This window comes from Hypanus sabinus, chromosome 27 (genome assembly GCF_030144855.1).
Source record: "Hypanus sabinus isolate sHypSab1 chromosome 27, sHypSab1.hap1, whole genome shotgun sequence".
Lineage (NCBI taxonomy): Eukaryota > Metazoa > Chordata > Chondrichthyes > Myliobatiformes > Dasyatidae > Hypanus > Hypanus sabinus.
Genome location: NC_082732.1, coordinates 29,357,389 through 29,381,559, shown reverse-complemented (window position 1 = coordinate 29,381,559; position 24,171 = coordinate 29,357,389). Strand labels below are relative to the sequence as shown.

The 24,171-nt window shown below is 38.3% G+C and overlaps 1 protein-coding gene across 11 annotated transcripts in view; it reads right to left on the bottom strand.

The window, feature by feature from the left end:
- kcnab2a (potassium voltage-gated channel subfamily A regulatory beta subunit 2a) overlaps nucleotides 1-24,171 on the bottom strand; it is a 318,636-nt gene that overhangs the window by 136,363 nt on the left and 158,102 nt on the right. Inside the window, exon 1 of one of the 11 annotated variants that reach the window (XM_059952117.1) lies at nucleotides 20,048-20,332. The exons of the other annotated variants lie outside the window; for them this stretch is intronic. Coding sequence (XP_059808100.1) covers nucleotides 20,048-20,265 — 218 coding nt within the window. The 5' untranslated portion in view covers nucleotides 20,266-20,332. Of the gene's footprint in view, nucleotides 1-20,047; nucleotides 20,333-24,171 lie in introns of those variants that run through there. 11 annotated transcript variants of the gene reach the window in all.

Sequence of the window (24,171 nt, the reverse complement as noted above, 5' to 3'; positions counted from 1 at the left end):
AAGGCCAAAAGTATAGACCCTAATTTGTTATGTTTATTATCTACTTTCTAGATGAAAAATTTCTTCAAATCCTTTTTCAATCTGCTAATACGGCAGAGCAGCAGTGGCTGGAGTTTATGCGAGAAGAGAGGAAGGTGTAAGACAGATATATTCCAAAAAGAAGAAATTTTTGAATGGAAAAAGGATGCAACCGTGGCTAACAAGAAAAGTCAAAGCCAAACTAAAAGCAAAGGAGAGGGCATACAAGGAAGCAAAAATTAGTGGAAAGACGGAGGATTGGGAAGTTTTTAAAAGCTTACAAAAGGAAATTAAGAGGGAAAAGATGAACTATGAAAGGAAGCTAGCAAATTATTATCAAAAAGGATACTAAAAGCTTTTTCAAGTATATAAGGAGTAAAAGATAGGTGAGAGTAGATATCGGATTGATAGAAAATGATGCTGGAGAAATTGTAATGGGAGATAAGGAGAAGGCAGAGGAACTGAACGAGAATTTTGCATCAGACTTCACAGAGGAAGATATCAGCAAATTAGTGGCCACTCAGGGAAGAGAAGTGTGCGCAGTCACAATTACGACAGAGAAAGTACTCAGGAAGCTGAATAGTCTAAGGGTAGATAAATCTCCCGAACCAGATGGAATGCACCCTCCTGTTCTGAAGGAAGTAGCTGTGGCATTAGCAATGATTTTTCAAAAGTCAATAGATTCTGGCATGGTTCCAGAGGACTGCAAGATTGCAAATGTCACTCAGCTATTTAAGAAGTGGGCAAGGAAGCAAAAAGGAAATTATAGACCTGTTAGCTTGACATCAGTGGTTGGGAAATTGTTGGAGTCGATTGTCAAGGATGAGGTTATGGAGTACCTGGAGACATATGACAAGATAGGCAGAACTCAGCATGGTTTCTTTAAAGGAAAATCCTGTCTGACAAAACTATTGCAATTTTTTGAGGAAATTACAAGTAGGCTAGACAAGGGAGATGCAGTGGATGTTGTGTTATTTGGATTTTTAGAAGGCCTTTGAAAAGGTGCCACACATGAGGCTGCTAAACAAGAGCCCGTGGAATTATGGGAAAGTTACATACATGGATAGAACGTTGGCTAATTGGCAGGAAATAATGGGAATAAAGGGATCCCATTCTGGTTGGCTACTGGTGGTGTTCCACAGGGGTCTGTGTTGGGGCCACTTCTTTTTATATTGTATACCAACAATTTGGATTATGGAATAGATGGCTTTGTGGCTAAGTTTGCTGATGATACAAAGATTGGTGGAGGGTCAACAGTGCTGAGGAAACAGAGTCTGCAGACAGCAAACACGAGGAAATCTGCAGATGCTGGAAATTCAAACAACAACAACACACACAAAATGCTGTTGGAACACAGCAGGCTAGGCAGCATCTAAAGGGAGAAGCGCTGTCGACGTTTCAGCTGAGACCCTTTGGTTAGTCCTGACAAAGGGTCTCGGCCTGAAACGTCGACAGCACTTCTCCCTATAGTTGCTACCTAGCCTGCTGTGTTCCACCAGCATTTTGTGTGTGCTGTAGTCTGCAGACAGACTTGGATAGGTTGGGAGAATGAGCAAAGAAGTGGCAAATGAAATACAATGTTGTGAAGTGTATGGTCATGCACTTTGGTAGAAGAAATAAACAGGCAGACTATTATTTAAATGGGGAGAGAATTCAAAGTTCTGAGATGCAACAGGACTTGGGAGTCCCCGTGCAAGATACCCTTAAGGTTAACCTCCAGGTTGAGTCGGTGGTGAAGAAGGTGAATGCAATGTTGGCATTCATTTCTAGAGGAATAGAGTATAGGAGCAGAGTTGTGATGTTGAGGCTCTATAAGGCACTGGTAAGACCTCACTTGGAGTACTGTGTGCAGTTTTGGGCTCCTTATTTAAGAAAGGATGTGCTGACGTTGGGAGAGGGTTCAGAGAAGATTTATTAGAATGATTCCAGGAATGAGAGGGTTAACATATGAGGAAAGTTTGACTGCTCTTGGACTGTACTCCTTGTAGTTTAGAAGAATGAGGGGGGACCTCATTGAAACATTTCGAATATTGAAAGTCATGGACAGAGTGAATGTGACAAAGTTGTTTTCCATGGTGGGGGAGTCTAGTACGAGAGGACATGACTTAAGGATTGAAGGGAGCCCATTCAGAACAGAGATACAAAGAAATTTTTTTAGCCAGAGGGTGGTGAATCTGTGGAATTTGTTGCCACGGGCGGCAGTGGAGGTCAAGTTATTAGGAGTGTTTAAAGTAGAGAGTGATAGTTATCTGAGTAGCCAGGGCATCAAGGGTTATGGTGAGAAGGTGGGGGAATGAGACTAAATGGAAGAACGGATCAGCTCATAATAAAATGGCGGAGCAGACTCGATGGGCTGAATGGCAGACTTCTGCTCCTTTGTCTTATGGTCTTTGGCAATCCTTGGATACATGCATCAAGGTTCTTCTGTTCTTGTGTGTTTCAGATCTAATCTGTTGGTTGCTCAATAGCTTAGCTCTGTTTATTTGCTGATTTACTTTGTCTGATGTTGGAGCTTCATCAATTGAGCATATTATGTTTTGGTACTATTGGTGCTGCTCCCTTTTGCGCACCTCATTGATCCAGGGTTGATCCTTTGGCTTAACTGCATACTGGGAGATGCACCAGGCCATTTTGTAGTGATAAGATTTGTGTGTTACTGATGCCCAGCTTTGAGCTGCCAGATGGAGGTTATTATCAGGACTTAGTGCCCACAAGAACCTTGTGGTCACTTATACTCACGCTTTCATGGAAGTGAAATTGACACAGATGGATTGGTGAGAACAAGGTCAAGTAGGTATATTGCTTGCATTAGTTTGCCTTCCACCAGCTGCAGACTTAATTCAGCAGCTACAGCTTCCAATACTTGGCCAGTTCAGTTGGTGGCAGTGTTACTAAAAACTCTTGGTGTTGCTTACTCAAGTTCACCAGCTAGAGTACATTCTGTGCCCCTGCCACTTTCAGTGCTGTTTCAACATGCTGTTCAACGTACAGAACTATCGACTTAACAGTCAAGGGAGGATGGCAGGAAGTATTCAGGAGCGTCCTTTGCCCATGATTGACCTGCTAGGTTAATTTGTATCATTCATGCTTACTGCTTTTAAATGGCAGAACTGGTAATTATAGGGTAGACCTAAATGGAAAGTAAGGTGCAAAAAAAAATCTTAATCATATTTCTGCTCATTTCTGATTGTGTTTAGTAGACCCAAGGTTGAATAGGCCTATTTATAGTTCCACCTTTTCATTGTCAGATAAATTCAAATTAGGACACTAGGATAGGTTAACTTAGGCAACTTCAAATTTCTTAAAATTAAATTTAACACTGAAACAAACATTTGAATTTTATCAAAAAGTTTCGATATACACTTAGTGGCCACTTTATTAGGTACACCAGTATATCTGCTCGCTAATGCAAATATACAACATTAGACATTTCATAGATGCTGTCTGACCTGCTGAGTTCCTCCAGTATTGTGTGTGTTGCTCTGGATTTCCAGCATCTGCAGACTATCTTGTGTTTAAATCAACAGTAACATATCCTATCAATTCTGTATTATTGTGCACATTTAGTTATTACACTACCTTCATTTAATAAAAATGAAAAAATAACATCCTCAGGCTAGCTTATTCCATTTTTTCTGAGCTTTGTCATGTCAATTTATTGATACATTTGGATTAAACATGAAGGACATACCTTTTTATTAAGAAATGCCACCAAATGTGAACCAGCAGAAAGAATAAATACTTGTGATATTCCAAGACCTTTATTTCAGATTTTAACAAATAGGTCAACTAACTTGAAAATCATACTAACTTCTGCTTGGCTCCATATTGATTCTACTTTCAATTAATTTAATTTCACATACACCATCTGACATTGGAAAGTACTGTACTTATTTTACAAACTTACTGTTTGAAAAATTATTCTACAGTTACGGAGTTTATGAGATCCATTTGCAGAATGTCTATTAAATTGTTTAATTGAATTTCTCTTCCAACTTCTTAAAAGCTGTGGGAATAGGTCAGCTCATGAGAAATTTATGAAAGTGAAATTTCTCAGGGGAAAAGATGACATGGTTAGTTATGCAAAAGTAACTTTAAGGAAGAACAAAAGCTTTGAAAATGACTGACTCAGCTTCAGCTGGAGCGTAGTGATCAATTCTAAGCACAGCACTTTGGAAAGGAAGGCAAGGCCTTGGAGATGGCGCTGAACTCATTTTCTATAGACATGCTAAAGATAAAAGGTTAAAATAAACTAGGATTTTTCTTAAAATGTAACAAATAATGTGAAGGGTTTTGATGAATAAATAACAAAAAAAAAGGTTGCCTCTGGAAGGATAACTAAAGATAACAATAATATTATAACATTAGGTACTTGTGATCCAGACGGTAAAGCCTAGTTGGAACGAAACATGTGTAGAAAAATAACACTGACAAGCAACTGATACCAGTAATACAATATTGTTGCTAATACAAGGGAAGACAATTCTCTGCCTCTGACAGTATTCACAATGCAATTTTTCCAAGGGGTTAAACAAGGGCCCTTTTCCTGATGACTATCCCAAGAATACCAATGAAAGCTTTAAAATGTTCAATAATGATGAAATGACAAAATGCAAGAGTAGAACGCGGCTACTATGTTGTTAATTATTGTTATTAATGATTTTAATATCATTGCTTCTTGGATCAAGAACAAAACTGACAGAAGTGGGTCAACTCTTTTCCTAAGAAGTTATGGATATATGCAGATGCCTGATCACTTGCTGCCTGCCTTTGTCAACATATTTCTCTTACAGGTCATGCAAAAGATTATATTTTGACAAATTGTCATTCAAATTTTAACTGTAAATAATACCTAGCCACAGAGCCTACTTTGGCCCACCTTGACAGAGACTGCCATATGATTTTTGCAGCAATTCTGCTTTTATCTCCCCACTATCGCCCAACAAAACACACTTTCCGATTGAAACTGTTTTGGAACAGATGCCAAGTAACCCAACTCCAGTCATCTGATGCATGTTTCTTGTTAATTCACAGTTCATTGTGTAATACCATCTGTTAATTTAGTGCTTCAGATAATTATGCAGGAAGATTGAATCAGGTAGACCTATAACTGCATTCAGCTGCTATTCATAAATTTTGTCCCAGGATGTGAATATATAGTCAATATTAAACTATCCCTTTTAAAACTTTAGCAACACACTAGCAATTGTGTATCTAAAATATTAGTGAACTCAAAATACTTTCCTGAAAGCATTTTCTTATTACAGGTCAAGCACTCAGTAACAAACAATGAGCTCAGTTATTTAGAGCAACAGTGAAAATTTAAGTTCAAAGTTTGAAAGACTATTTGGGTAGGGCCCACTATACTAGAATCAACTGTACAGTGAGCAGAATTCTCAAGTAATCAGTGTGCAGTTAGCAAATCCTTCATTAGTCTCCTCTAGACTCTCCCTAGTGCAGGAATTCCCAACTTGGGATCCACAGATCCCTGTTAATAGTAGTGGTTCATGGCATTAAAAAAAAGATTGCAAACCCCTGCAAGTGCAAATCTCATCTTTCCTGTAAAATGGCCAATAATTATTCATTCAGTTTAATCTGGGTGCTGCCAGCATTTATTACACATCCACAAGTTTCCTTGAAAAGATTTTGGTGTAACACCTTCCTTAGGTGCTACAGTCCTTTTGCTGTAAGTACTTCCTTCAACCTCAAGGCCTGATATTACCAAATCAAATGGTGTGGGACTGAAAGGGACTTCCCATGTATCTGTTGCCCTTATTCTTCCTGGTGGTAGTGCTCACCATTTTGGAAGGGGCCTAGAATTGCTGGAGTGCACTTTATAGAGGACACACAGAGTAACCATGATGTGTCTGTAGCAGAGGAAATGTTAAAGGTAATAGATGGTTTGCAAATTGTTTGAACTGCATTTGAACACACAGGCAACTGGGAAGTATTCAATCATACTCCTTATCGAGCAACAGTCTGAGGGTTTAATTTTAACCAATCTTCTTTTAAAATAGAGCAATTAACATGTTAATAATGCATTCATGTGTTTATATTACTTGCATGTATTAACAATGATAAATTGAAAGCTCTTTTTTAAAACAAAACAGAGCATCAGATTAATTTTTATTTCAGAATTAGAATCAGGTTTAACATCACTGGTTTATGCTGTGAAATTAGTTGTTTTGCGGCAACAGTACATTGCAATACATAATAATAAAAGTTATAAATTACTACACACACACACCCAAGATACGGACAACTCATACTTATGAACTGAGGAAGGAGAACGCCGTCTGCCATTTTAAGTTCTTGCCGTTGACACTGTGTTGAGTGTGTAACTTTGTATTTGGCTTAAGTCTTTCTTAGCATGATTCACCCTGACCCCCCCCCCCGTTCCAGTCGGCTGGTGGTGCAGTGAGATCAGCACCGGGCTGGAGAACGGAGGTTCCTGAGTTTGATCCAGTGACAGACCGCTCCCGTGCCGGGTTGATGTCAAGCTTGCAACTCAACATTGTAAAAAAACCACTGCCACCTCCAGTTTCAATTCCCACATGGAATATTGCGGAGGATCAAATACCCAAACCCAGCACAGCCCCCACTTGTCCCATTTAACCTGTCTCAGTGCGGTGGACTTTAGGACCTAGAGAATTCAGTGCGGTGGTCCTGAGGACCCAGCGGACCTTGGGAGCCGGCGCAGCTCAGGACCTGCCGCCCGTAGTATTTCTGTTCCGTTGATGAGGAGTGATCGCGATTGAAAATAAAGTGGAAATAATAAAGCGATCGGAAAGAGGTGAAACGCTATTGGTCATAAGAAAAGCGTTAGGCTACTGTCGGTCAACGATCGGAACAATTTTAAAGAGAATAATGGAGCATGTGAAAGGCCCTTCCCCGATGAGAGCTACAACCATTACTAAGCAACGCAGTGGTTTCATTATTGGAATACATACATTTCTTAAGTGTTTTATATGCATAGAAAGGTAAAATATATACTATATACCAAGACAAATGTTTGACTGATGCTAAATAATACCGGGTGTACTTGTTCCGACTTAGGTACAAATCCGTCTTAAATTCAGACTCAGGAATGGAACTCGTTTGTAACCCAGGGACTTCCTGTATATAAAATTTTAAATTAATTTAATTAAGTTGCGCAAAAAAAGAGGAATGAAAAAATTCTGAGGTAGTGTTCATGGGTTCATCGTCCATTCAGGAATTTGATGGCAGAGGGGAAGAAGCTGTTCCTGAAACGTTCAGTGTGTGTCTTCGAGCTCCTGCAGCTCCTTGATGGTAGCAATCAGAGAAGGGCACGTCCTGGATGATTGAGGGCCTTAATGATGGATGCCATCTTTTTGAGGCATTGCCTTTCAAAGGTGTCCTGGATGCTGGGGAGGCTAGAGCCCATAATGAAGCTGGCAGAGTTCACATCATACCACAGCCTTTTCTGATCCTGTGCAGTGGCCCCTCCATACCAGGCAGTGATGCAACCAATTAGAATGATCTCCACAGTACTTCTGTGGAAATTTGCAAATGTAATTGTATCAATATGCTGTGCCTATGATAAACCCTCAGAAATACTGATACCTAGGTACTTGAAACAGTTCACCCTTTCCACTTGCGATCCCTCGATGAGGACTGGTGTGCATTCCCTTGACTTACCCCTCCACAATCAATTTTTTTGATTTCACTGACATCAAGTGCAAGGTTGTTGCTGAGACACCACTCAACCAGCCAATCTATCTTGCTCCTGTACACTTCCTCATCACCACCTGAAATTCTGCTGACAATAGTTGTGTCGTTAGGTTAAATTGTGCATTTAACGCGGTGAGCTTAGTTACAATTAGCATTCCAAATAGTGGGAATGCAGCATCCAGGAAGTCGTAAGATGTGTTTAGCCTTCGAAGCACATGACTGAATATATTAAAAGAAATCACCATAGTATTGCAATGAATGGCTTCAAAATTGCACAAGACTAATAAGAAAGAACAATATTAAAAACTCAGAGAGAGGGAGGAAGTTCTACTGTTTGTAGGAACGAACATGTGCATATCATACTCTTAAATGAACAATACAATTGGAGCTTGAAGGTACAGAGCAGCTTTCATAAAGATGGGTGTTCATAACCCAGAGACTGCCTATTGTGTGATTTTATTGTTTTTCCCTAAGTTTTCTCCAAGTTAATTTCATTCACATTAATTATGTGTTTAACTGACAGCCATTTGAATGATATAGGACAGTGTACAGCAGAAATCATACCATGAGAAGCTAAAACTTCCCCTCCAGCCCAAAAAAACAGCTGCCAAGGAGGCAACCACTCAGCATGAATAAAAAAAATGAGCTGGAAGGGTGATCAAAACAGAAGTACAGTAGTAGATAGGTTATTCAACCCAACTGTCTGTACGCAATAAGTTCACCAATCCTATTCTAACCCTAATATACCAAACAACACCAGAGCAATACTTTTCCCCATTGTCTTTGAGAGCAACGGAGAGTATTCCAAGATTGAAACTAGAGGTAACAGATAAAAATGCAAAAGATTCCACGTTGTTCAAAATCTGAATATGGAACCCTTGGTTGTACTGCATGCAGAGGTCATGTGCATGAAAGTAACTTCAATGCCAATGTCACCAAAGTTCTTGCAGCAATCTGACAGGACATCCAGCTTCCCCATTCAATTGGTAGTATTGGGAACCTGAACAACTGCCAGTGGATGCTGAACCTAAATGCAGTTTTATACAGCAGAATTAAATCTATTGGGCAAGCCCACTTAAGTACAGCAATTAACAGCCACTATGAAACATTAATATCAATCCCATCTCAGCTGGATCAGGCAGACACTGTGCAAATCTCTAAAGGCACATTGGTGCAGCTGGTGGAGCTACCCTTCATAACACCAGAGAGCCAGGTTCCATCTTGTCATTGATCGCTGTATGCATGGAGTTTCACAATCTCTGTGATGACGCTTCTGCTTAATACCACATCTCAAAAATGTAAAATTAGTAGGCTTTATAAGGCATTGGGCAGAACACATTTGGAGCACTGTTGCCCATTATCTAAGAAAAGATTTGCTGGCGTTGGAGAGGGTCCAGATGAAGTTCATGAGAATGATTGTGGAATGAAAGGGTTAATGTGTGAGGTGGGTTTGATGGTTCTAGGCCTGTATTTGCTGGAGTTTAGGAGAATGGGGGTGGGGGAATCTCATTGAAACTATTGAACATTGAAAGGCCTAGACAGAGTGGATGTAGAGAGAATGTTTCCTATAGTGGGTGAGTCTACGACCAGAAGCACAGCTTCCGAAAAAGGATGCTCATTCAGAACAAAGATAAAAAGTAATTTCTTTAGCCAGAGAGTGATGAATCTATGGAATTCATTGCCACAAACAGCTGCGGAGGTCTAGTCATTGAGCATATTTAAAATGGAGGCTGACAAATTCTTGATTAGTCAGGACATCAAAGGTTACAAGGGAGAAGACAGGAGAATAGGTGAAGAGCAATAATAAATCAACCATAATGGAGTGGTGGAGCAAACTCAGTGGGCTGAACGGCCTAATGCTGCTCCTTTGTCTTATGATCTATAGGAGGTACTTAATAAGGTGGCCACTGAGTGCATGTGTAAGCGAGTGGTAGAGCAGGTTAGAGTTGATAAAAACATGGGGTAAACAAAGTGAAATAGATTAGTCACAAACGAAAATCTGTAGACGCTGGAAATCCAAGCAACACACACAAAATGCTGGAGGAACTCATCGTCAGTCAACAGTCAACGTTTCAGACTGAGGCCCTTTATTGGGACTTCAGGTGTGTTGCTTGAAATGGATTAATGAAGGAATGGTCTACATGGGTAGTTGATGGTTGTCAAGGACTCAGTGGGCCAGGCAGCCATTTCTGTGTGGGTTCTTTCGGAGATTGTAATGTGCTATCTAAAGCACTCAACAGGATCAACTATTTTCAACACGAAATGCAATTCTGCTTTGTTTTTCAGTGAATCTGCTATTATCATGTAACTGAGTATTATTAAATTATCCAAAAGAACTGAAAGTCTAAAATAAAAAGTGAAGTCATTGTTCTTGTGAATAAGCTTTAAACACATCAATTGAGATGTAGCAAATCTGATTGCTTTCAGTAATCCAGTTCCTTTTTTAAAAATTCTATCAACACCTGCTCAGAGAATATCCTATGATTGTTGAATACATTTATCTGGAAAGTAGCTGAGCCATACAGCCTGGGAACTACTAAATTCATCCCTGATGGATATAGATTTGTGGATGCCAATTGAAGATATTAAATCATAACAGCGAGGCCCCAGTAATCAAATAAAATGCTAGAACAACCCAGGAAAGGCCAATATTGAATGTGGAGAGGATGTTTCCAATAGTGGAGGAGTCTAGGACCAGAGGGCACAGCCTTGGAATAGAGGGATGTTCCTTTAGAACAGGGATGAGTAGGAATTTCTTTAGCCAGAGGGTGGTGAATCTGTGGAATTCATTGCTACAGGTTGCTGTGGTGCCAAGCCATTGGGTATATAAAGCAGAGGTCAGTAGATTCTTGATTTGTAAGTGCATCAAAGTTTACAGGGAGAAGGCAGAAGAATGGGGTTGAGAGATAATAAATCAGCCATGATGGAATAGCAAAGCATACTTGATGGGCTGAATGGCCTAATTCTGCTTCTATGACTCATGGTCTTATGAAAACTCACATATGGACAAGCTTGCACTTGGCCAGGCAAATGAAAGAAACTGAATTCAGAGATCTCAGCAACCCTCCAGAAATGAATGGAGGAAAATATCAATGGAAAAAAAAATGTGTTGAATCTGTGAGCTGGAAATCTCTTTCCACTCTTAAGCATTATTTAATGCATCACTGGATCCAGGTGTACAGCATGCTCTCCTCAGAGCAATACATCCCACAGTTTCAAATGGATTGTCACAGGGGGCTTGTCAAAGCTTCTGAGAGAAATATCCAAATAAGGATTTGGTAACTGATCAAGTTTGAAACTGACCTATAATCCGAAAGAGAATCTGTTACATAAATCACAACCAACAATGTGATTTGGTATGATATAACAGAATTTTAAAGGTACTATAAATAATAATCTGGTCTAACATGTCCCAATATCAAATTAAATTTAACTGGGAAATTCAAGCATCATATTACTTATTATTAAATTTAACTGGGAAGTTCAAGCAATCATATTACATTATTAAACTTTGCCATGGACAGTCCCAAGCCCAGTTGTGAAAGGAATGAGAGGGGCATGGGGCCACTAACCCTATCCCATAAAAACCCAGAGCTACAGAAACACCAGCAGAAGCTCCAAAGACCTTATCCCGGGGAGAGGAAGGATCCTCACCGAGAAGATGTATGAAGTCATGTGGTGAAAGCGGAAGTCACCGGGCTGATCAACTTGCAGCCCAGGATAGAGGACTCAGGCGAGCTGTTGTCAGCAGCCTATGCCCCAGTAGGGGAAGAAGACATATGGAAAGGAAGGGGTTAGATAAAATTAATGAGTCCCAATAATGATGGCAAATAAAGAAATCGCAAAAGAAAATTACACAAGTATTTTGTGTCAGTCTTGATAGTAAATGATGCTTCACGAACAATTCAAATAATATTTTAGCACCAACTCGTTTAGGTGGAGAGTGACACAAATCCTTTATGTCCTTTGTGTAACTTGGGAAAATGTGTTAAAAATGATTCATTAGAACTTTCTACTTGATACCAAGAAAATGTTGCTGAATATAGTCAGAAATATAACTCCTTGTTGATCAATAACATACAGAAACATGAGCAATGATAAACAATCAACATGCATTAACTTAAATTAAATATTCGACAATTAAGTCATCAAATAATCCCAAGACAGGGCTCTTTTTGATGTGTATCACAAGTCAGACCTATATGTAATGGGATGGAGATTTTAAAATGCTTACCTTCCAAATGCTTTTTTGCATATCGAATTTTTAAAAATCAGTTCTTTCTTAGCAAATACAAATAGTTGGAATTTTTGACGATCTAACAATAATTCACTTAACTACAATTTGCAGAAGTGCAATGTTTTCCTGAAACAAAATCTGCAAATGGCTCTTTCAACAGGAATTAAATAAATCAGTTTCAGCAACTTCAACCAAAGGTCTCCATGTCAGTCAGCCAAGAGCTAAAATATTAATTAAACAAATTTACTGCTATTAGTACAACAAATAATTTACAGAAGCATAGAAATTAGGGACAAGAGCCAGTCATTTGAGACTGCTCCACAATTTAATATGATCACATCTATCTATCCACTTCAGTGTATTCGTCTGTCTTTTATCTCATTGCTGTGACTGTGATCAAACTTACCGGAGAGACACTGAAGCTGATGATATGGAAGTCTTTATTCATCACAACAAGCAAGCATTGTACCACCACTATGTTGTAATATTCTCCCTCATTGGTGCAGTAAAGGTGAAAGGGGTGAGCCACATTGGGTAACCCTATTCCAGTTGCAGAGACCACAGCTTTCTTGATATCTGTGAAAGCCTTTCCTCATTGCTGGCATTCCCACTAGTTGTCCATGTTTTATCAGTTCACCCCAGGAGTCATACTGTCCCAAGTATTTCTCGGGCATGTAACTTTAACCAATACGTATGTGTCTTTGGGGCACACCTGGTGGATTCTGATCATTTCTTCTAATGCTAAAATTCTGCATTGCCACACACAACTCTAAGTGAAAGCAGTTTGAATAGAACGCTCTGCTCTTTTCCGGGTAGAAAGGCTTGTAGATGGTGGTGATGAGTGTAATCACCGAGTTTCTGAGCCTGGTGTCTATAGGTGCCATTCCAACAGACAGTACTGAATATAGCCTCTCCTATTTGTGGGCACTTTCCCACTTGTCAGCTTCCTGGTTCAGTGCTTCCCAATTTGCCCCATCATTTTCTTCAGCAGTTATTTCCATGGATGCTGCCCAGTGAGCACCCACTGGCTGGTCTCACCACATGTACCTCTCAGTCTGTCCAGATCCCTGACTAATTCATTCTTGTACTATTCTAATTATTCTGCCTGTTTTCACCCATGTCTCTCTCTCTCTCTCCCCCCCCCCCCCCCACCCCCCGAGCATTCTAAATGTTCCTTCAAGCTGTCCAGCTCTGGCTCACTCTTTCCTGCATTCATCCCTTTCCTTCTGTAGCTCTACTATTTGGCCACTCTGTGATTCATGACATTTTGTCTCTCTTGCAAGTATAGTCGGCTCTCCTTATCCGCGGGTTCTACATGCGCGGATTCAACCAACTGCGGATCGGGAAAACCCAGAAATTGGGCATTGTTCGCTCCGAGTCTTGTCCGTTCACTACTTGCATTGTGAGCGAGAGGAAGGAGTTGAAAGCTAGTAAGGGATGGCTGGCTAGCTATGTAAAATGTTACAGCCTCAAGAACTTAAAAGATCACAGGAAAATTGGGATCAGCTGACGCTGAGGCAGCATCAGTGTTCCCAGAACAGCTACGATGGTTGCGTCTGTACTGAACATGTACAAACTTTTTTTTTCTTGTCATTATTCCCTAAACAATACAGTATAACAACTATTTACATAGCATTTACATTGTTTTAGGTATTATAAGTAATCTAGAAACGATTTAAAGTATACGGAAGGATGTGCATAGGTTATATGAAAATACTACGCCATTTTATCTAAGGGACTTGAGCATCCGCGGGGAGTCCCAGAACCAATCCCCCGCGGATAAGGAGGGCTGACTGTATACATGACATAGGGTGGCTGTTTTTAAAAAAATTTCATCGCATTGTTGATTGGCTTTTCCAACACTGCTAGTGTGTTCCTCCAGGCCCCAGATCTTAACCCATCCAGATTTGTCCATTCCCTGTTCAACCTTCTTAAGATGGTCATGCACTTTGGCAGAAAGAATAAAGCTGTGGACTATTTTGTAAATAGGGAGAAAATTCAAAAAATCAGGGGTGTAAAGGGATAAGGGAAAACACATGCAGGATTCCTTTTCGAGAGGGTTCAAATACAGTAATACAAAAGCAAGGATGTAACGCTGAGGATTATAAGACATTGGTCAGACCACACTTAGAGCATTGTGAGCAGTCTTGGACCTCTTATCTAAGAAAGGATGTACTGGCATTTGAAAGAGTCCAGAGGTTGTTTGTGAGAATGATCCCAGGAATGAAAGGGTTAGCATATGAGGAGCATTTGATTGCTCTGGGCCTGTACTTGCTACAGTTTCAAAACAAATGAGAGGGGATTTCATTGAAACCTACTGAATATTGAAAGGCCTGGACAGAGTGGATGTGGAGAAGATGATTCCTATAGTAGGGGAGTTTAGGACCAGAGGGCACAGCCTCAGGACTAAGGGGCAACCATTTAGAACAGAGATGAAGAAATTTTTCTATAGCCAGAGGGTGGTGAATCTGTAGAATTCTTTGCCACAGACGGGTGTTCGCAGACCGAGCCAAGGGTATATTTAAGTCGGAGGTCGACAGGTCCTTGATTAGACAGGGCATCAAAGGTTACAGATAGAAGGCAGGAGATTGGGGTTGAGAGGGATAATAAATCAGCCATGATGGAATGAGTGGAGCAGACTCAATAAGCTGTATGGCCTAATTCTGCTTCTTAGTCTTGCGGTCTGAGTTTATGTTGTCGGGGTGTCTCTGAGTACACAAATATCATAAGTCCACAAAAACAATTGATTGTGACCATGTTTGATAAGCTAAGTAATAACATCCATCTCGTCTGCCATCTTGAACTCAAGTCACAATGGCGCAAATAATTTAGACATGTTACCTGATTAGATGCAAGCCAATTAACATAGTCCCACTGTCCTAATGTTTGGCTCTCGCATATGCAATCTCTTGGTCTGTGGAGTAGCCTGTCCTATTAACTTCTATTTACTGCTTAGAATTTTCAAAAACTAAAGGCTAATTGCAAGCTTCCTGAATTTATTTACATTTACAATAAGAACTGAAGCCTTGTTCTTGTTTGAATTAATATCTGCTTTATTGAATAACTCCAGAATACTTGCTAACACCCAAGTTCCTCGACTGCTTTAGCATTAAAAAATTCTACCTATTTCTTGAATATATTTAATGACGTGGAATCTGTCACTCTAATGGATCCCACAAGTTCATCTCTCAGGGTGATGACCATAGAATCTGGATTCAGAACTGCATGAAATAATAGTTACAGGAGACTATTCAGCCCATTGAGTCTATGCCAACTCCCAGCAGTCAATCTTGTCAATCTTTTTCTCCAACCGTATAAATTATTTTCATTCAAATGTATTCTTCACATCCCCCTCATGCTATTTGAATCTTAAATCTATGTCCTATGATTATATGCTTCATAAAAAAATTACCTTCTGCTGAATATCTCCATTAAGTTTCATTTTAACCTTCTTTGCTCTAGCTTCTATACTGTAACCTTACAACTGAAATCCCTCCCTTCTGGTACCACTCTGATAAATATATTTTCTCAGTCTCTCCAGGACAAAGGAATAGTTTCAGAAAAAGTGGTTAGCCACTTAGACAGAGATGAAGTGGAACTTCTTCTTTTAGAAGGTGATGAATTACTGAATTTCTCAACACTAAAATTCTGTGGCAGCTGAGATATTGAGCTGCATGTAAGGGTTAGATAATTGTCTGGACTTCAGTGGCACATAGGGTTACAGCAACAGGTGAGGGATGGATCTGATGTCAAGATGATATCAACCATGAGCATGCCAGGGCTGACAGGCTTCAGGTCTCCTATTTAACTCCTACTCATCATGACTTTCACATCATTCTTAAAGTTAGATGACCAGAAATGGACTCTGGCTGGAGTTTAATCTGTGTTTTATATAGTTTAAAATAACTTTGCTGCTCTTCTAATCTATATATCTAGTTGAAAACACTAGGATCCTACCCTTTTAGAAAACTTATTACATGTACATTAAAGTGTGAATGTTTCTTTACATGCTTTAGTCCATATCACCTCTCAGTTTATTGCCAAATTCTATCACAGAATTTCTCAATATTAAATTCCATTTGTCAACAGTCTGCCCATTTAATTGGTTTCTCTGCATCTTCCTGCAGCCTAATGACTCTGCTCCTCCCCATTTAGCACACTTCCAAGCTATGGAACATCTGCAAATTTAAGAAAATTTTACCTTCCTCAATAAAAATTGCTTATTCACACTATATCCCTGGGGAACATGTATACCATTTTCCAGTCTGAAAAACAAATACTCTACTTTCTGCCTTCAAACCAAATTCTTCAAAGCTGCTATCTTTTAATTCTACGTGTCTCAATCTTGCTAACCAGCTCTTAGCATGGAAATTTACCAAATTCCTTTAGAAAAATCTTGTAGACAATACTTACCCCATTCCCTTCTATTTTTTCCAATCTGGTTAAAGAAATATAATTTGTTTTTATCAATTCTATGCTAGTTCTTTATCAACTTAAACTTCCTGAAGGTGCCAATTTGTGCTTCTTCTCATTAATATTTCTGTATGCTTTCCATATCTAAGGTTATGCTGAGTATCCCATCATTTCTTAGCATTTCCTTGTGCTTCTTTTTTTAACAGAGTGCTACTTTACCAATTGCTTGACCTCCAGCACTTTCTTTGTAAGGAAAAAACACTGTAAATTTATGGCACCTCCCCATCTTCCTCAGACACCTAGGATGCAATCAGACTAAATAACATGCTTACTTTGAGCAGAGGAGGCACAAGACTACATACATTAGAATCGGGAGCAAAAATTCAAATTGCTTGAGGAACACAGTAGGTCAGATGGCATCTGTGAAGACAGAGGCATAGATGACATTCCAGTCAAGACCCTACATCATGTATCCCTCTGCCACCACATTTGCTAACTGACCAGCTGACTTCCACCAGTACTTTATTTTATTTTCAGCAGACAGCTTTTCATGTACTTTCATCTTATTGATTTTCACTCTATCCATTTACTACCTCCTTTTCTATTGACTTTGGCAGAACCTTTTTCCTTCATTGGATTCTGACAAAAGGTCTTCAAACTGAAATATTGACTCTGTTTATCTTCTCATAGATGTTGCCTGAGCAAATGTTTCCACAATTATGTCTTTATTTCAGATTTCCAGCATCATCAGCATTTTTTTTTAAAGATTTAGGCTTAAGGGAGATGCAGCCTGGTAACAGAGACATCACCATTGTTCACAAATATAACTGGACCAGTCACACATAAATTGTCATGTTCCAACTGCAGTAAGTGATCTATCACCTGGCTCCCCTAAGGCTTTTCATCATATGCGAAGCGAAGTCATGGGAGTATGACCAACTTGCCTTTATGAGTTTAATTCCAAAAGCATTCCAGAAACTCCACATCACCCAGAACAAGGTAATTGGCTTGCTTAATGCTTTAATCCCAACATTCGATAAAAGTACTCCCTCCATCACTGACAGCAGCGTATGCCATCTTAAAAAGTAACACTCCATTGATGGTCTTAAACTACTTCTACTAGTAGGTACAAGTAAAGGCAGCAGATACATGGATTGTCAACACCAGCAGGTTCCCCATCAAGTCACTCAACATCCTGACTTCAGAAACAATATGTTTCCCTTATCAACGTACACAAAACGCTGGAGAAAATCAGCAGGTCAGGCAGCAAATATGGAGAGGACCAAACAGTTAATGCTTTGAATTGAGGACATAAAAGTTGACTATTTATCCCGCTCCATAGATACTACTTGACCTGCTGAGCTCCTGCAGCATTTTTTTTGTGTGTTGCTCTGGATTTCCAGCATCTGTAGAATCTCCTGTGTTTATGTTTCCCTTATCACCAGCGAGTGTGAAACCTGGGACTGCTTACCCAACAGTATTAAGTGTGTACACTCATCAGAAGGACCGCCGTGGTTCAATAGGATGATTCTGCATTACCTTCTTTTATAAAAAAAAACACTTAGGAGGGGAAATAAATGCCAGATGTGTCAACAATACCCACATTCTGTAAACAATTAATAATAAGATTGGCATAGTAATTTTCCAAAAGTCTTTCACTGACAGAAAATGAAGCAAAAGAAAAAGCATTAGGGGCAATATCAGAAGTGATTTAACAGATCAATTCACCAGTTATAGTCTGTAATCACTTCACATGATCCATTAGTAAAGTAATGGTAAAATGATAGCAAAGTGCCAATTATAACTTTTCTTCTAGTTTTCACTCTGGGTCTGATTAAATTTTGCTGTTAGTTGAGAGTGCTCCAAAATTCCGCTAACTTTCAATTGCTTTCTGAATGATTCTTTTCCTTTCCAAGCTTCATCTTTTTTTAAAAATTAAGGTAAATCCAGGGCCAGAGTGAGAGACATGAGAGGGTAAAGCTGGAACCAGTGAGGAAATTTGGAGGTTGAAAGTGAAAGGCGCAAAAAAAGGTCATCAGTGGTTGTCTGGCGGCCAACAGGATTGTTGGAATGGTTAATTATCCAGTGACAGTCAGGCAGGGTGACATGGTTAGTGTAACACTATTGCAGCGCCAGTGACCCAGATTCAATTTCCTGTAAGGAGTTTGTACGTTTTCCATGTGACCACATGTCTTTCCTTCCAAGTTGGTAGGTTAATATGTCATGTGGTGCAATTGGGCAGCGTGGGCTCATTGGGGTGATTGAGGGCCTGTTACTGTGCTGCATCCATAGGTAGATCAATAGATATATACATAGACACATACACAGACAGGCTTAAAGGCTATGAATACCTTCAGCTAGCAAACATTCATAGCCCATGAACAAGCAAATTAAAATTACAGAAGTGGTAGCTAGGTTTCTATTGTGTGCTAATGCATGTATACAGGGTCCTTGTGAGTTAGAACACTAGGTGTCCAGAAACCCTGGAATGATATCATGGACTTGCAACCCACAATCAGATCCCATTTATAACACACAAAACATTAAGCTACACCAATCAAATTTTGACTAAGTGCTACTTGATTAATTTCTCATTTCAGACAGCAATTTATACCAATTTATTCCCTGTTGAATTTTTGTGTGATAACAGCATTCTCTTTCTGCTTCTTAAAACACCTTCCTGTCAATTGAAAATGCTAACTGTATGAAATTACAGCCACATTTCAAAGAAGTTTCAAAGCATGGGACACAAATATTTTGTTGCGCAGAGACTTAATCTTTGGCAGTTATAGGAGAGAAATGAAAAAACTGCAAGTTGCACTTACATCTGCCTGTAGTAGTTTTAAGGAACTTATAATGAAAATCACTGCAGCTAGTTTTTGAGATTAGCCTAAATAGGCAAGAGTTGTATTCCTTGAATAGAGAAGACAAGATATTAATCTATTGGGAATATTGAAGTATTTAGTGGAATAAATAGAAACAAAAGGTATTATATTAATTTTTGTGCTAACTATACAAGAGTAATGCCAGATACACTTCTTCATACAAAGGAAACCGGAAATTTGGAACTCTGTCCCTGTTGAGGCCTGGGATCAACTGAATATTTATAAACTAAAATTTGTGATAGACAGGGCTTTCAAGAATTACAGTGTCAAATTATTCAGCTGAAGTTAAGATAGGTTTCACCCATGGTTGATTGAACAGTAGAGTGGGCTCCAGGAACTGAATGGTCACTTGTGTAGCCACACTCTGTAAAGAATACATGTACTCTGGTAGGCGGTCTCCTTTCTACAGGAATTAGGCAATAGATTTTTCAGCAAAATTTAGAAATAGAACTTAAAGCAAGTTTCCTCAGTTTCTACAATAATTTTCAGAACAGAAAATGGCAGCAGACCAACCAAATCCAAGTTGTTATTTGAGATGGCAACAACCAACCCAACCCAAAAAATGTTCTTGTCACATCTTTCAACCACCTCCTTCTGTATTAGCATCACGTGCTTGCCTCTTGAAACTCTTCAAAGTTTTCATTTTTATTGTAGCTTCCATTAAGCTTATATGACAAGCCTACCTTAAATCACCTTTTATGTGTAAAGAAACATTCCAGCATGCAGGTTATAGGCAGGAATCATTTGATGTGTTTCAGTTGTCAACAACAAATCATATTAAAAGGAAAATAATTACTCTTACCTATACTTCATCCCTGTCTGATAGGCAGTGCAGTTCTCCAGTGACAGACAATGCATTAAGAGAAATTCCTCCATCTTCTTTGTCTGGGCTAAGGCTCTGACTTCTCGAAGCTTCTGCATCTCAATTGAATCACTCTGCCGTACCAGATTCAGACCCTGATCTGAATGGTATCGAGTTATTCGCTCCTTCAAGTTTTCGGTGTATGACATGGACAACATTTTCTCAACTATCTTGGGAATCTGCAGATTTTCAGGTTGTACATTTTTGCATGAGACGACTAGATTTACATTCGCTAGGGCCTTACCCTCACTAATGTTAGAGCTAGGAGTGGTGAACATGTTACGAGGTGGCAAAGGACATAAACTAACAAGATAAATACTTTAGGCTGGACTGTCTAAAAATAGTACCATCAGTGTGTTCATGAGCTATGTTGTTCCGAATGCCAACAAACAAGCAATCTCACATTGTTATCAAAGTTTCTCTCAGGGTAATGGAGGAAAGAAAAAAATTAATTTATGAATTTTGTAATATAACATATGTATTTAAGAAGCATGTTTACAAATCTCTCAGCTTCCTATTTAAAGAAGTAAATAAAAGCAGCTACTGGGGAAAGTATCGATGCTTATTCCTTTCTGCAGAATCTAAAATGGTAAACGAGTTTGTTTGTAACTAAGTCACTACATAACTCACAGCATGATACAGTATTTGATGTTTTCCCAAGATGAAAGTGGGACTGATACCACGTTAGCAAGTTATACCAAAACTTGCAGCTCCTCATAGAAATGGAGTTGGAATTTCCAGTCACTGAAGCAAATTCTCATCTGAAGTCATCTGAAAAATGTAATATTACAGATTTCTGTGAAATGTTCCTATATTTTCAACATAAGTTCTTGTGAACTTTCCTAGGTAGATTAGATATATAGCCAGATCTGTTGCTGCAGGAAAGTGGATAAAGACAATCTTCACAAATTTACATTTTAATTCCGTTAGGGAAATATTCAGCCACTTCTACAAATATCACTCTTATTATGACTAAATTTAGTGAGGAAAAAAGTAAGGAATCTTTCAGTAAATGGCAAAATACTAAAACGGCACAGCATCATGTTTCTTGTCAATGCATTTTTATGCAAAATCAAAGTTTCATTTTTTTTAAATCACACTTCATATACTGTTTGAAGTTCAGGCACCTATTTTCTGTTAAGTTGAAGGAATTCTTGTACTTGCTTCCACTGTCTGCAAATTAAAAAAAACAGTACAATTTTTGCAGAATTTTTTTTTTACCCTCCAACCCCTTTCGTCCTCTCTACATTTATTTTTGGGAATCATTCCATGGACAGCTTACTCCCAAGTCCAGTACTACTGATACAGTGAACAGCAGCAGAGTATCTGACTGAACTGAAACAGTTTTACCAGTTTGGAACTTGGTGATGTGAAAGTACCTGACAGCAAACAAAGAGCAATCTCCATAGTAACCAGAAACCAGAACCTGAATACCTGCCTCTTCCTGTATAGTTCACTACCAGTGTGGCTCCTGAGCAATACCTTTTGAATGGTATTCCAAAGTGAAAGGGATGACTATGGATTTGCTGATCTGCAGGGCAGGTGGATGCAAACACAAGGTAGGCTTTTCTAGAGAAATTAAACAGCAACTCATGGATCTTTCCAAGGACGAAAAATTATCAATTTATCAACTAAACTATGGTACAAAAGAGCAGAATCATTGACAATTAAGATTCTTCTTAATCTTTGGCAACATTACTTTGACTAAAAGTATTATTTTAAAAGGTACACTATTTCATTCATGAAAATAATTAACCAGACAGAAATTATATTTTATAGTTAAATTTGGCATAATTTCCAATTATTTTAGAAACAGAATCAAAGATGCTGACCAATATTTTTCTTTGCTAATGATAAACTTCCTACTTAGTTTAGCAGAAAAGAAATGCATTTTGAAATACAATTCTCCTTAGTTGTGCCTAGTTAATTTTTAATCAAATAAGCATCAATGATAAATGCAGTGGGGTTTCAAAAACATTATAAAAGTAACTCTAGAAAAGATTACGTTTTTAATAGCACGCTGGGGCCACTGGTTCACATCACACTGCTCATATGTGATTGATGCAAGCTTCAAAGCAAATTTACTTAAAGTAAAAGCCTAATGAAATCTGGACTTTCTGATTCCAATGTTAAAAATACAAAACTGCATTGTACAAAAGGGGAAGAATATTTACTTGTGCACAGTTTTTAGTTAAACAATAGTACTTCATCTTTTTAGACTCATCGTCTTTTTAAAAAGCCAAAAACAATATTCACTCCTTACAACATCACCACTTTCAATGGTTATAACTTTAAATATTATTTACTGATGTTTTCTTTTTAAAATTATGTGATTAGATACCACTATTGGTTTAAAATGCTAAAAGCAGTTTCTCCACAACTGGCATGGCCAGTACTTGTAGTTGCAAAATGCGACAAGAATGTTTAGTATTCAACTTGAACTTGAAATGAACATTTACTAAAGCTTATTTGTGCAACATTTTAGTTGGGAAAGAATATAACAAAATTATCTCATTATCTGAGGTAGTTTTTGCCTTTGCTGCTATTTTGCCATCAATCCTATATTCTTCACAACCTTTCAATCCTAACTATCCATTTCTCACTAAATATTCCAACTTCTAGTAAGATAAAAATTCAAAAATCGTCTTCAGAATGCATTGCCAAACAATCATTTATCATAATTATTGACACCAAGTTTGACAAGCTATCAAAGGAATTATTTGAGAAAACCTTGTTCTTAACAATTGTTTCAACAGGAATCACTAGACTCATTGCAAGAAGCAGGTTTTACCTCACTTTTACCTCACTACTTCACCACGATCACTAGGATCCCATCTATGCAACTCTGCCCTCAACCAAAAGCTTTTACACTCTGAGTTGACATTCATTGTTTATGCTGACAGATCTATTCAAATCTCTACAAAAACATCTTTCCATAACTTATGGTCTTAAAACATCTTTCACATACAAGTTTTCCAAAAATGTATAACTATCTTAACAAATTGAAAAATATTCAAGGCAATTAGATCCTCATATATATTGATAAAGTTAAATAATTCTAATTAATTTAAAATAAACTCCAAAGCAATCAACAAAAAAAAAAATCAGTGTTCTGCAAAACAGATTTGTGAGGAATTTCAATGTCATTTCTAACTTGAAGCTAGCAAGTTGGAATAGAGTTGTATATAGCCAGAGAGAAATAATTGTGAAAAGCTAATTTCAGGCATAACCTTTGCTGGACTATGCAATGTTAATTAGTTTCAGTTTACAAAACACAGGAATGAAAGTTCATCTTGATGCTGAGGTACATTTAAATAGCATTTCAAACTGAATCACAGTTCTAAAGAACCACTGCACCATTAAAAGCAAAAGGCTTCATGAAGACCCCTTAATAAAACATCAATGCGCACAGAAAACAAAATGAATTAAGGCAATTAGAAATAAATTAAAATGACTTCCTTAAAAGGGGGAAAAATCACACTAAAACATGATTAATTTAGTGGCACAATTTGTAAGTCAGATCCCTCCCTTAGAAGTTGAAGACATGTCCTACACAAAAAGCTACTAATGTTTCTTGGAATTATGTACAAATAGAACTGGCTAAATCTGGTCGATATGAGTAACACCACCACCAAAAAAGGAGCAATACAGAAGTCTGCAAAAGTGAAGGCAGGCAGAAAAAATAACACATGGGCAAGGGAAAACTAAAATCTGATACAAAAACATTGAACTCAAAGTCTTCACAGTCAGAAACACAGAAAAGTCATAGCTTTTAAGAAATAACTATTATTTTTCAAATGTAAATAATATTTAACAGTTATGTTTTCAGCTATCAAAAACTGAAGCAAATATGATTTAATGATTTTTTGTGCTACTGCCTCAGTTTTCTTAAAAGTCTTTCAGCAGACTTATTCTTGGCAAATCATACTATGAATACTATGCATTCAAATTTATGTTGGCCAGATTTAATAGAAGCAAACCTCAATTCTAGACAAAAAAATTGGGCTTGAATTTAAAACTGCACTCAACCATCTTAAAGAGGTTGATTCCATCTAATCGAGAGA